The 13,833-nt window shown below is 58.5% G+C and overlaps 1 protein-coding gene across 5 annotated transcripts in view; it reads right to left on the bottom strand.

Moving 5' to 3' along the window:
- The window catches only part of VAV2 (vav guanine nucleotide exchange factor 2), a 201,136-nt gene that overhangs the window by 68,234 nt on the left and 119,069 nt on the right, over nucleotides 1-13,833 (bottom strand). For all 5 annotated transcript variants that reach the window (XR_010022100.1, XM_063081538.1, XM_063081541.1 and 2 more), the window contains exon 4: nucleotides 388-456. Coding sequence is in view for 4 of the 5 variants with exons in the window: in XM_063081538.1 (XP_062937608.1) it covers nucleotides 388-456 (69 nt within the window). In the remaining variant the exon portion in view is untranslated. The remainder of the gene's footprint in view (nucleotides 1-387; nucleotides 457-13,833) is intronic.

Raw genomic sequence — 13,833 nt, 5'->3', positions numbered from 1 at the left:
TCACCCACACAGCATCCAAGGACCAGGTTGGAGGGGCACGGCCAGCCTGCCCCGCCTAGCACCACCACCCCCAGCTCTCCCTGCAGCTTCTGAGAAACAAGCCAGCCAGGGCCAGCGGCCACCACCATGCCCACCACCGGACAGCCAGGCAGCCTTCCAGAACATACAGGGCATACAGTGAAGAACCGCTGATCTCTGAGGCCCTTGAGAAGCATGCGCTCCCACCCAGTGGCATGCGGGTGGCTGGACGCAGAGGCCAGAGCTGGCCCTGCCATGACCCGGGGGCCACCTTCTCTCCTGACGCCCTGGACGCCCATAGGAAACTCGCCCTGCTTCCCTTCCTCCACCCCTCCCTCCCTCCCACCCTCTCTCCTGCCCATTCCTTACTCAGCCAGCTCCTCCAGGCTGCGGTAGACGTCATCGTCATTTTCTGCGGTCTCCTCTGAGGGAAAAGGCCTGCAGGAGAGAAGAGGCAGGGAGGTTAGCCAGTCTCCCGGCCTGCCTGGAACCCACGCCAGTGCCCTGCTTGGCTGCGCCAGGAGGACTTGACTGCTCTCTCTGAAGGGAACAGCATCCGATTGCATTGCTCTGTGTCACAGAAGCTCACCAGGGGCAGGTGCCATGACCTGCTCAGCCCTGGGCCACAGGGTAAGTCACTCCTGCTCCAGGCCCCAGTGTCAATGTCAGCAGTCACACTTCAGGGGGATCCTGGAAAAGGGATGTGGGCTCCCCTGACACCTCATGGGGTGCCACAGGGTGGGAGGGCTGCCGGCTCATCACCCAAGCAGAGGAAGTGAGAGGGGATTCCAGAGGGACCAGTGGCTTCTGGGGCACCGAAGGTGGGAGGGTGAAGGGGACTTCCCAGTCCCCTGACGCCCATGAGGACCAGGATGGCTCTCACCTGCCTCCACCCCCCTAGCCCACAGGGCTGGAGGTCTGGAAGAATCTGGAAAAGTGCTTGGACCTGCTGTCATGGCTGCCTGTGCAAGGACCTGCTGTCTCCCCTCCGGGGAAGGAAATCCCGGGAGCAGGAGCCCCATGGGGACATGCCCTAGAGGAGCATGGCAGTCCCCATGGAGTGGACAAGTCGATGACTGGGGTCACTAAGATCCCTCCCCATGGCCGTGATGTCATCCACTGACAACCGTCCTCCTCTCCATGCAGCAGCAGGGTCCCTCCCTCCTGGACCCCCACGTGTAAGTCGTCCCTGACGCCACACCTACCGCCCCTCCACGTGCCCCAGGAGGGGTCGGCATGTCTTTACGGCCACCTCCACCATGTCACCTCCTCATTCCTGCCCCCTTCCCCCACCAACTGGTACTGCTCTCATGAGGTGTGCCAGCGACCTCCATGCTGCGAATCCCGAGCGCGGGCAGTCTCAGGGCTCCCCTTCCCCTGCTGACCCGCCAGCACCGCTGGCCCACTGGCCCACTCCCCACCTGTTTCCCACCCGGGGTGCCAGCCTCTCTTGGCCTCCTCCTTCCTCCCGGGGCTCGTCCTCTGGCTCCTTCTCGTCCCCAACCCCCCAGCACGGGAGTGCCAGGGCCACCCTCCCACTTCTGACCTCCTCGGTCTCACCTGCACTTCACACACTCACTGGCTCCAGCCCCTTCCCACCACCCACTCTGCCACCAGTGCGGACCCCTCCCCTGCGTGTCCCTGCTGGGATCAGTGCAGGGGCCTGCTCGCCGCAATCCTGCTTCAGCCCTCGCCTCCCCCAGTCTAAGCTCTACCAGGTGGCCAGGGCGAGCCACTCAAAAAGTGCCCGGCCCCACCCCTCCTAGGCTCTAGCCCCCAGCAGCTCCCACCTTGCACAGAGAGCACCTCCGCCGCTTGGCACCCACTCTGCACCCAGACACCCACCCACCAGCCCTCGTCCCCACGCTGCCTGGGTTCTCACCACCTGACTAGGACACGGCTGCTGGTTTCCCTGTTCACAGAACCCACTCACCACCCCACCCCCGGAGGTGCCAGGAGGGGCAAGGACCTGGTCTAATCTACCACTCCAACCCCAGGGCCAACATGCCCAACATGGTCAACACAAATTCAGCATCTGCTCAATGCATCAGCTGGGAGAGAACAGGCTGCTGGGGACAGGTGAGCGCTTTGCAGGGCAAAGGACAGAGCTGGGCTGGGAGTGCAGCTGCACAGCTGGGAACAGTCAGAGTGTGGAGTGTGGGAACTACAGGAAAGGGTTTCTCTGTAGCTGGGCTGGTCAGGGCCTTTCACCTGTGCATGGTACTAAAACCCTAGGAGACAGAGCGGGCTGTGAGTCCCACGTTTATCTAGACTTGAGGCCCTTTATTATTTCCTCCATGAAAACCTCGTGGTTCCATTTGGGGGGGATGCCCAGTGTCCTCACCAACTCTGACACCCCAAGACACGCTGGAGGAGGATGAGAGGATGAGATTGGGCCACAGAACGCTTCACTGCCTGAGGGGTGGGGAAGATGCACAGGCTGCGGCCATTGGTACACAGGTGTGTCTACCTGCAGCTCAGGACGTCCAGTGGGCCCTGGAAGAGGGGGTGGAAGCCCCGCCCACGCTGCCCAGGTGTGGGGGAGGAGCGGAGGCTCCCAAGTTCACAGACAAGCTCAAATCCTGGCTCTGCCCTTCCTCAGATACTGAATTTGCACATCTGTGAACTGATGGGAACACGGAGCCGGGGGCATGGCCAGGGGTGCTGGGGCATGATCGCTCACGGGCATTTGCACTCTGACTAGGAGATCCTGGCTCACAGCCTGGGGGAAGGGCACGCTCTGAGGAAGGGGCCAGTGCATCTGGTTAAAGACCTGTCCAGGTGGAAACGGCGGGGGGCAGCTGGAGCACACACGGCCTCACCTGGCCCCGTCGCTCCCCACCCGCCACCAGCACAGAGAGTCCCCCTTGAAGAAACTAGCTCTGCTTCCCTCCCAGGGCTCCCCGAAGGTGTCTGCACCCGCTCCACCTCTCCTACGGGGCCTGCAGACAAGGCTGAAATGGCCCAGGCCGGGCGCAGGGGGCTTCAGGGGGGATCCTAGCCCGGGGGGAGGCACTGCATGCACCTGGGGGCTGGGGAAGACCCAAAGGGGTTCAGAACATGTCACCCAAAATATGCCACATTGGCACATGGAGGATTTTGAGCTAAAAGAAACTGAGAGCACCCAGTGCAAAACCCCACATCCCCTTCAACTGCCTAAAATAATGTGCCGGCTTCCTCTTCCACAGAAGAACTTAATGGAGAAGGGACTTGCTCATTAGTGATGGTAGCTGCACGTGGAAGAGAGCCCCTGGACAACCTTCATCACTGAGAGACTTGCCTGCGTGACAGGGAGGTGACTTCATGCACCGCACATTCCCTCCTTCCACCTCCGCCCCCAGAAGCCCCAAACCCCTCTCCATTCCCACTGCTGAAGGTGACAAACACAGCAGCATCAGTCATCTGGCTGCTTCTTTGATTCTCATGTTTCTGTAGGCCTCTCATGCATATATGCAAAATTTAAATAGTTTTTCTCCTATTAATCCGTCTTATGTCAATTTAATTGTAAATCAGCCAAAGAACCTAGAAGGGTAGAAGGAAGCGATTTTTCCTCCCCTACAACATAAAGCATCACTCTGCTCTGCAGGCACACAGAGATGGCCCCAAGAGGACAGGCCACTCCACATGGAGCCAGAAAGGTCATGGGCCAGCCTCAGGGTGGATCAAACACCAAGGGGGTGGGGGGGAATCCACTCATCTCTGGAGGAGACGAATAATGCCCCTTTAATTAAACCAAACACCTCCCTGCAGCCCAGGATGCAAGTTCTGCTAGGAAACCTGCTACTAAGGATCTTGCAGGAGACTAACTGGGGGCTGGTCCAGCCCAGATGCTTGCTGGGATTTCTTCCTTGCCTGGGGTCAGGCTGACATTTGCTCAGGATGGGGACTCAGCAGGGATGGAAGCCTGCTCCTCAGCAGCCTCCACCAGTGAGGCTGGGGGCGTGCACTTCCTGGGGTGGGGGCACTGGGGAGCCCACTGAGATGGCAGCTGGTGGTCTGAGTCTCACCTGGCTCTGCCACAGACCTGCAGGGACTGTGGGCCTTAGGTCTGAGATCCCCAAGGCAGACCCCGCCAGACCACTGGTCCACGTTTCCCCGTGGCTTTGTGGCAGCAGCCCATGTCCAAGGGACAATGTGGTCCAGCTTGACTTCTGTGGGTTTGTCTCCCTCCTTCCACTCATCACCATGACAGTGGCAGCCCCCAGTGAGGCTATGTGTCCTTGGGTCACAGGCAGAGCTGAGGCCACCATGGTGCCCTGGCCAGCAGCAGGAGAGGGCCCCTCGCTGGCTCAGCACATTCACAGCCAGGAGACCCCTCCAGGAGCTCATTTCCTGCAGAGCCAGAGGCTGATCCAGGTCTCAGGTGGCTGGTGGGGGGCTGGGGAGCCACAATCTGGTTCCTTGACTGACCCCAACTGTGAAAGGGACCAGCCAACCTGCAAGTGACCACAGAAAATGCTGGACTACACAGGGCTGAGAGCTGGGGAGGCTCAGGCCAGACTGAGACGTGGACCCCAGAGGTAGAGCATTTCCTCCCCATCAGCAGGAAACCCCTCTGCCAGGACAGGCTCCCCACTGTCCCCAACCCCACATCAGGCATCCTCACTCAGTCCCAGTCATCTCCGTCATTTGTGCCTTTTCCAAATTTTCAATGGTGAGTGGTGTTACTCCATAAAAAGGAAAAAATATAATCAAAATTATTGTTATAAAAAAATGCATCCTCACCTATAAATCAAAAGTTTAAAAACCCACTCACATCCTACAAAAGTAGTCCGTGTATAAAATGATATCACGGCAAAGTGTTCAAGTGCTTTTAGGTGCTGAATGTGGAGAGTGAAAAAAAAAGTATAAAACCTGCTGCAGTGTTGCCAGGACATGATCTTGCTCAGATTCTAACACAGGGTCTCGCGTCTAACCCTGGGGCGTATCAGCAGGTACAGGGCGGCATCTGAGGGACGCCGCCTGCAGAAACCCACCCTGCTAAGTCGTCAGAGAGCCACACCTGCATTTACACGGAAATTCGCCCAGAGATGTGCGAGCCTCCCCCTCCCCCGTGCCCTGTCCTGGAAGTCGAACAGCTGTCCCACTCAAGGCTCCGCTCCGCCACCAGGCGCGGCACTCGGATGAAAGCCACTTGGCCTGCCAGGCGAGCTGAGCCACAGGCGGGGAAGGGTTCGGAAGGGCTTCGAAGCCAGGCAGCCCAGGTCTGAATCCAGATCCGTCACCTGTTCTGTGTGACCCTGAACAAGCTACTTAACTTCTCTGAGTCTCAGTTTTCTCCCCTGAAAAACAAAGCCAATAGCAACTTCTCGTAGAGTTGCTGTGAAAGGCAGCTAAGACGGCAAAATGTTCTGCACCTGGCAGTACCCAAAAGTGGTAGCTGCTATTGTTATTTCTAGTATCACCCTCACCCAGGTTATTTCCTTCTGCCCAAGAAAATGAACTTCTGATACCTCGTGAGGGCCTAAGAGCCCTATTCCGCATGAATAATTTCAGTATTTTGCTTCCTAACAGACAGAAAGGTGGTGCTCACAAAAATAAGATGTAATACTGATTTCAAAATTTGTTGTTTCTCTGCTTTAAAAAAAAAAAAGATCTCGTGTGCATGTTTTTCTCTCGTTCCCCTTTCTTGTGTCTCCTCCAGGTCTTGGCTCAGCACCTCTTGCCGTCTCCTCCGCTGGCCCTGCCCGACAGAGGAAGTCAGGAGAATTCTACTGCTGCCCATCAGACTCTACAACTTCCACTCTAACATCCCGGGTGGGGCCACAAACCCCCTCGAGAATGGAGCTGCAAATCCAATTAATTTCTGCCACAGCCAAAGACAGGCTGCTACCAGGCTGGGGAAGAGCAGAGGAGGGAGACAGCTTCCGGGACCAGCAGAGCCTCGGCGCATGGGCTGCAGGGACTGGCCCCGAGATGGGACAGGGACGTATGGGGTGGGGGACCTTGCCAACCCCTATCACCCTTCCACTTTACTCTCCCACAGCCCCTCTACCTCCAGCCTTTATATGTGCTCTGCCCTCTGCCTCCTGTCCCTGCCCTTCTCCATGCACCCATGTCTTAGCATCCTTCAAGGCTCACTTCACACCCCACCGCATGTGGGGAGACTTGACCACTCTCTCAGCCTGGGTCCACCTCTGCCCAGCACAGGGCCCAGCACTAGAAAGGCATGGATGGATGGATGGATGGATGGATGGATGGATGGATGGATGGATGGGTGGGTGGGCGGGTGGATGGATGGATGGATGGATGGATGGGTGGATGGATGGATGGATGGACAGATGGATAGACAGATAGGAGAGTGGGTGGTTAGACAGACGGGTGGGTTGCTAGATTCACAGGTGCATGGATGGAAGTATGTTTGAGAGGACGGGTGGGTAGAAGAGTGGCTGAATATATGGATTGATGGACAGATGGATTAGTGGATGGACGGACAGATGAGTGGGTGGGTGGAAGGATGGATGAACAACCTGCAGGACCAGTGGGTGGGCAGCCGGATCAGTGGGTGAATAAAGGGGTGGACAGATGGATGGATGTCAGATGCTCTCAAGCTGCTCTTCCCCCCCGAAACGATCGTAAATGGCAGCCCTGAATTAGATCCGAGGAAGTCTTTTCAAGGAGAGCTTATGAGAAATCACATGGAGGTATCAAGTCACCTCCAGTAGCAACCAACCCTGATTTAACATTGGGGAGACCCGTTTGCACAGGCAGTGTTGAGCAGAGTTTCTGGGACCACGTTCCAGCTGTAACTTAAAGCCCAGAAGGGGCTGGAGCAAGTTGTGACTCTGTAGCCACTGCACAGACTTAGCTCCATCTTCTGTCTTCAGGCACCAGCTGATTTTCCATCCTGTATCTATCCCCAGCTTCCCCCTTCCCTGTCTTGAAAAGACACTCGGACGATAACCTGTGGCGCTAATCTTGTTAAAAGAGTGAGTAGCACAGAGACATCCTGGGTTAGGTGATGGGAGCACAGTCGTCCCAGTCCTCTCCTGTCAGAGCCTGCCTGAGGACGCATTTCCTTGTGCCTGGCTTCTGGGAAGCCAAGTTCCCCGCACAGGAAACAGGAAAGCCACTGAGTGCCAAGAGCAGCTCCGAACGGTCCATCTAACCCCACCCCCGAGCTTCCTCAGCACCCCTCCCCTCGAGCCACTGCTTTCTCAAGGAGCCCCCGCCCCCACCACGCCTCCCCATGTGAGGTCAATCGCAGCACCCAGCTGCTGTGGTGCAGCATGTCCATATCTGGGCAGGACAATCACGTCTCAGTGCTGGGACCAGAGGAGTCACAAGCCAGAGGATGAAGACCTGAAAACAAGGCACCCTACAGGGGCCCCTGAACCCAACCCCGAAGAAAGAAGAGAGGAGACACCATTCCTGCTTCCAAACAATCGTTCCTTCTCCTGCCTTCCTCAGGTACTTACTGGGCACACGCCCTACGATGGCTTCCAGGGCTGCCTTCTGCCACTGTTCAGGGAGAATCTGGCTCTGGGATGAACAAATCAGGCTCTGGGCCTTGCCCTCAGGACCTCTGTGAGATGCTGCTGAAAACTACAGCCTTTGCAAAGTGCCCACACGTGCCATTCACGGTGCCTGCAGTGGCCCGGGGACAGCCCCCACAGCCTGGAAGGAGAGGCCAACCCGATGCTCTGGCGGTCCTGCGGCTGAGAGTACTGAATACAGACAAGCCCACGCCAGCTCGGACCCTGGGGCCTCAGCTGGATGGAGGACGGTCTGGGTTTGCTTTCTTGGAAGGCCCCAAGGAGCTGGCGGCAACATTTGGTTTTTAAGACAAAGACCAAAGTATCCAAAGAAAAGACCCCTAAACGCAACCACCCTCCTTCTGAGCTAGGGTCCAGGTGTCTGGGTTCTCAGGGGAGGGCCGGACGGCTTCACGTCCTACTGGGCTTCAGTGAGGGCCGCATGGCCTCGACGCAGGCAGCGGCTACCGAGACAGGACACAGGCTGCTCGTGCCAGCTGAGCTCCAAGGCCCCGCCTGACTCCCCCTGTGGGTTCAACACCCGCTCAGGGTGCAGCGCTCGGCTCGCTGACCCTGCCTGGCAGCGGCCCCTCTACTTCATTAAATCTGATCCAGCACGGCTACCAGGCGGCTGGAATCCTGGGGAGTTTCTCCATCTCAGAGGAGGCCCTCTCTCCTCAGAAGAAACAAACCTGCACAGCAGCAGTGCGTCTCGCCACCAAGCCAGTGCCTGCAAACAGCCTGCCCAGACCAAGATGCTGCCCCGGGTACTGCCCCCACACCCCAGAAACTGAGTGCACGGGAGCAGCAGCAACAGAGACCTCACCACGTCCAGCTCGCTCATTGTAGGGAGGCCTTGTGGGGAGAGCTAAGAGCAAGGCCTCTGCAGGTGACAGGTCTTGGTTCAAACCCTGGCTTGGTCCGAGCCTCAGTTTCCCCAAATGCAGAATAGGGCAGGTAGCAGCCATTGTTAAGATTAAATGACATGAGGAAGGGAGGAAGGCTCTCGGCCCGCGTTCTACAGCCAGCGAGTGTCTTACATGTGGTAGAGCAGATCACGCTCTCCCCACTTTCGGCCGCTCGCCCCAGGAGCCCACTGTGCCGAGTCCCCAGCCCCAGTCCCGCTGCCCTCACAGCCTCCATGAGCAGCAGCTCCAGGTGCTCCCCGACCCTGCCACGGGCCAGGCAGGGCCAGCACCATCACCAGACCTTCCAGCTGCCCCACACAGGGCTTTCTCCCACAGTGCATCTGAGGAAAACAGACGTCCAGGTTCCAGAAGATGCTGAGGCTTCAGGTCAGTGCTTGGCTCTGGTGCAACAGCAGCCACCCCAGCCACCACGAGGAGAATCTGGGACACGGTGTTTATTTTTCCACGCTCTGCTGGCATTTCAGACGAAAGTGATTCAGAGCTGAGACAACCCCTAACTGCTGCACTCTACTTGGTCTGTATGCAGAAGAAAGTGGGATTCGGCTAGCAGAGTCGAGCCCCCGGCACAGTCACCCACGGGGACCGTGTTTACCGGATATGCGGTTACCCTTGGTCCTCCCTGGCCTGGCCATGTGCCGTCCGAGAGAAAGGGCGGGGGCAGGGCCTTGAGTTTACATCCTGGAGGGCGCGAAACCAGCCCAGAGTCCCGACAGAGCGCCCATAGCCCCGGGGCCTGGGTGTGCCCAGCACCTGGCCCCTGTCCTTCATGGACTGACCGACGGTCCCAGTTTGCCAGAATTGAGGGTTTTCTTAGGATGTAGGACTTTCAGTGCTAAAACCAGGATAAGCTGACCACCCTAGCCCTGCACGTGGTAGACAACATTGCTTCAATTTATGGGGTTGACACTACCTGTGGGGCCTTGGCTGAGCCTCAGTTTCCCATTCTGAAAAGAGCCTCAGAATAAGGCTGCAGGAGGGCTCAGCTGTATCTCACCCAAGCAGGACGGGCTGAGGGGCAGGAGCTGGGTGAGAAGGGAGAGTCCGGCATTAGGGGGAGGCCGGCGTGGGGGGCGGTCAGCGTGGGCCGAGCCCAGGAACTGGGCAACAGGCCCCTCTGGCACATCTGCCAGGGAAGGAGCAACCATGCAAACTTTAAAGGCACATCAAGAACCACAGCCTGGAGGACCCGACGGGCCTGTTTAATTATTGAGAGAGTCACCTGGGTGCCGCCTTCTAATTGGCAGGAAGGCCTTGGAGCGCCAGGACTTCGCTTATTAAAGATGCTCTCCAGCTAAACAGCCCCAACTGTCAAAACAAGCCCGCGGCTCGCGTTTCTTCTCTCAGCTGCCACCACACCCAGGCCAGACGGGCCGTCGCGTCAGGGGAGCGCCAGCTGGGCCTCCCCATCCATGGCCACACCCGGCTCGGGTTCGCCTGTGTCAGCGATGAGCGGGACCCTCACCCACTGTGAAGGCGACTCAGGGCACAGACAGCGGGAGGAGGGGCAGCTCAGGGCAGAAGCGCAGTCCCGGCCTGGGGAAACAACGAAGGGCTCCTCACGGGGGTGGCGGGGGCTGTTTGGACAGCAATGTCTAATTTTGATTTCAGAGTTCCAGCCTTGCATCAGACAGACGGGGCCTGGACTCCTGGCCACACAGCAACCTTTTCTGTAAGCTTTGCCAAGCGACCTAAGCCCCCAGCCCCAGCTAACTCATCTGTAAAATGGGCCATCTGTGAAGGAGGGGCAGGTGAGGGGTGGTCATGATTTAGGGGCGGGAGGTGGCAGCACGGGCAGCAGGGACGGGAGGGCTTGGTGTGCCTGGGGCAGAGGGTAGATGGAGGCTCGAGTGCCCGGTGGTCAGGAGTCTGATGGGGCTGGAGGGCAGGGTGACCGATGGGCTGGCCCAGGTGTGACCACCAGGATCTCAAACCAAAGTCAGGGCAGGGGGAGGGGGTCTCTCTCCTCCCATGTAGTGGGGGCTTGGAAGGTGGGGCATTGAGGCAAAGCCACTGCCACAGCCCTGGCAATAACCCTGACATTTGCCAAGGTGTGTGCAATGGTTCTGGGGGTGAGGTCCCAAAGCCACCACTCTTCCTGACCTGCCAGGCTAAGGCCTCCCTGCATTCCCATTTCTGCAAACGGAAAACTACGGCACATGCCCTAGCCAAGGCAGGACCCAGACACCCAAGTTTTCAAGGGCCACAGCCCCCAGATGTCCTCCTGGCCTTGGCCCGGGGAGCCTCGACCAAGCTCAGCCAGCTGAGCAGAGGTGGACAGGATGGTTTGATGATGAATTCTAGCCCAGGGACTAATAGGTGACAGGTCCGATTCAGGAGGAAGAAACAGGCCATGGCCTGGGTCTGCCCAAGGTTCTGGACCACAGTGCAGGGACAGAAGCCCAGCACCTCTCGCCCGCAGCTGCACACTCTGTGCCCTGACGGTGCCTCAGATAGCCCCAGACTGCTCCCGGCTTCCACGGCAGCCCCCAGCAGGGCAGCTCCAAACATGGACTGTTGCAGCAGCTACTGGAAATAAAGACGTTCCCCTTCTCGCCTTCTCCCCAGCCACAGCTGTTTCTTCTCTGAAATGACCCTTCGGGCCAAGGGAAGGCCTGTCATGGCAGAGCAGAGAGCCCAGGCCAAGCTCCCCCTGCTGTCGCGCCTGGAACCACGGGCCCTCATCACAGCAGCCAGGCTGTGCGGTTTTACGGGCTCGGACCCAGGCAGCACGGTTTTTCTGGGTTTAGCTCAGCACCCTGGCGAGAGTCAGGAGAGAGAAGTGTCAATTTGCTGGGCTGGCTTCGAGTTCACGCTGCTGGCACGGGCTCAGCCCCAGGACCCCAGAAGGGGAGACGACACGGCAAACCCACGTTAACGTGGAAAACAGCGGATCTTCCTTCTGCAAATCCTGGAAAGCTTGACCCTACTCAGGGAGCTGGGGCAGGAGACTCGGCTGGGGGTTCTGTGCAACCCAAGTCACTGTGTGACCTCAGGCAAGACCCTCCCCTCTCTGAGCTGCCAAGGGGAACCGGTGACACAGCAGCTGGAGGCTCTCTGCTCCCCTCCCCCGACTTCCTGCCGACTTGAATGCTGGGAAATGGAGGGTCAGCCGGTGGCCCGGATCTGCTGCATCCTAAGAAGGCCTTTGCAGGGGGCCCTCCCTTAGCAGATCCACTGTGACGGGGATGGCATCCCAAGGCCTGCTTATGACCACCTCCCAGCCTTCCCATCCCCACAGACGATGGCAGGCACCACCCATCAATCACAGCATTCTCTGAGCAGAGTGTGGGTGGACGGCACTCCAGGTGGCCGACTGATCTGTGAGCTCTGGTGAGAAGCAGAAAGCCAGTCCCAGCAGAAACACGTCAGCCTCCCTGGTCAGCTTCCCTGGGACAGCTCTGGCCAGCCCTCCCCTGCCGTATCCTCTGCCACAGGTGGGGTCAGTCCCCACGATCCCAGGACAGTCTGGTCAAGCTGGTCCACAGACACCAGCCTCCACCACTGGCTTGGGCACCGTGGAGCCCAAATCCTTCCCTGCACTCACAGCTCGGGCAGAGGGAAGGCCGCATAGGACAGAGGCTGTGCTGACGTTTCACGGCATGAACGTCGCCTCCCCAGTGGATGGCTGCCACCCCCACCCAACTCCCTGTGATTAGTCTGCCCTGGTACCCAGGGCCCTGGAGGTGGCTATACACAGTAGCTGCACAGGACTGGCTGACAGGCCACGATGACTCAAGGGTGAGAGGTGCCTGCCCTGTGCTTCGGGCACCAGGCCACCGGGCAGGTGCTCCCAGAGGACAAGGACATGTTCCCACTTGTCCACATTACACCATAGGGTGAGCCCTGTTCGGCCACCTTGGAGCAGGGAACTGGGCCTCAGCCCTTCTGGATGGTGCCAGCCTAGGTCTGAAGGCGGCCCTGGGCGGGATGGGGACACTGGGGGCCAGCTGTCCAGGCTGCGTGGCCCTCCTGGAGACACAAGGCTGGACTGCAGCCTTGGACTTTCATCAGAACGGGAAATGCCTCCCCCACCCTTCTGGGACACCAGTCCCATCCAAAGCCCCCTGCTCCCAACCACCCACCACATTCCCAAGCTGGGGAGACATGCGGCCCCCCAACTCCACCAGTGGGCAACTCAGGGAAGGGAGGGTCCAAGAATGGAATTTGCCAAATAGCAGAAGAAAACCCAGCTTCCAGCTGCCACCAACCCCGGTTGAGACCAAGAGCCCAGGCCAGCACAGAGTCTCCACTTGAGCAGCTCCGCATCCCAGAGGCCAGAAGCTCCAGGGCTAGGCTGGGCAAAGGCCTCCCTCAGTCTCCCCACCTGCAAACCCACAGGAAAAGCAGAGCCTCTCCCATCGCCAGGGTCAGCAGGACAGGCCCAAGGCTTGTTTTCCCAGCCCCCAGAAGTCTGTTCTGCTCAAAACCGAGCCAGAAGGACCCAGAGATGCCCAGGGCCGTGGCTCCATGCTGGACTCCAGGGTCAAGGTGAGCGCTCACTGGGTCGACACCTGGGAAGCACGCAGCCTATGCAAACCTGCCCACTGCTGCTATGATGAGGGCAGGGCTGCTCCCATCAGGGCCAACAGCGAAGTACTGGACACAAAGTGACTTGCCTCACCCTGGACCCAACACAGACTACTGAGTGACAAATGCGGGTCCCAGGTGGCAGCTTCAAGACTGGCGATTCTCTTTATATAAATGTCCAAACAATGAAGACAAAACTATACTTAAATCTTAATAAAACTCATTTTAAAAGAGCAACGAAACGGTAAACCTAAAATTCAGGACACTGGTCACTTCCTGATGGGGCGGCAGGGGCAGGACCAAGGAAAGCACAGGGTGGAGAGAGCCCCTGTGTGCTACGAGCTAGAAAGTTCCCATCCTTGCATTGATCGGATGGCTCGCAAGTGTTAAAAATAATTACAGATTAAGTTATAAACGGATAAAGGAAAACACAAGAGGATGGGCTGAGAACCAAGGGTGCAGAAGATGACAATAAAGGAAGCCGGAGGGTCAGTCCAGGCTCCTTCCTCTCCTGTCAGGTGCCGAGGCCACGTGGTGGTGGGCACTGCCCAGAACCAGAGTGCCTGCAGGGGCTGGCTCAGGCTCTGGACTCTCTCAGGCCCCTGTGTGAGCTTGGCTCCTCCACACCCTCCATGCATGACCAACTCCCTCTGCTGACTGGCCTCAGTTTCCTCATCTGTAAAATGGGGATAAGCCATGTAAAGCAGCATGCCGGGCTGAATTCCTGTCACCCAGATGTCCTGGTTTCACTCCCTGCGGGAGGATGATGTCCCACCCTGACCCATCCTCGGGGCAAGGACAAAGGACTCTGTGTGGCCAAGGCAGTGTGGGCACAGATGCTGCGGACAAGCCTTCTCTGTCAGCTGCGCAGGACCTGCCGTGTG

This window comes from Cynocephalus volans, chromosome 17 (genome assembly GCF_027409185.1).
Source record: "Cynocephalus volans isolate mCynVol1 chromosome 17, mCynVol1.pri, whole genome shotgun sequence".
In the NCBI taxonomy this organism is placed as follows: domain Eukaryota; kingdom Metazoa; phylum Chordata; class Mammalia; order Dermoptera; family Cynocephalidae; genus Cynocephalus; species Cynocephalus volans.
Note: the sequence above shows the minus strand (reverse complement) of the source record. Positions and strands in the feature narration are given on the sequence as shown.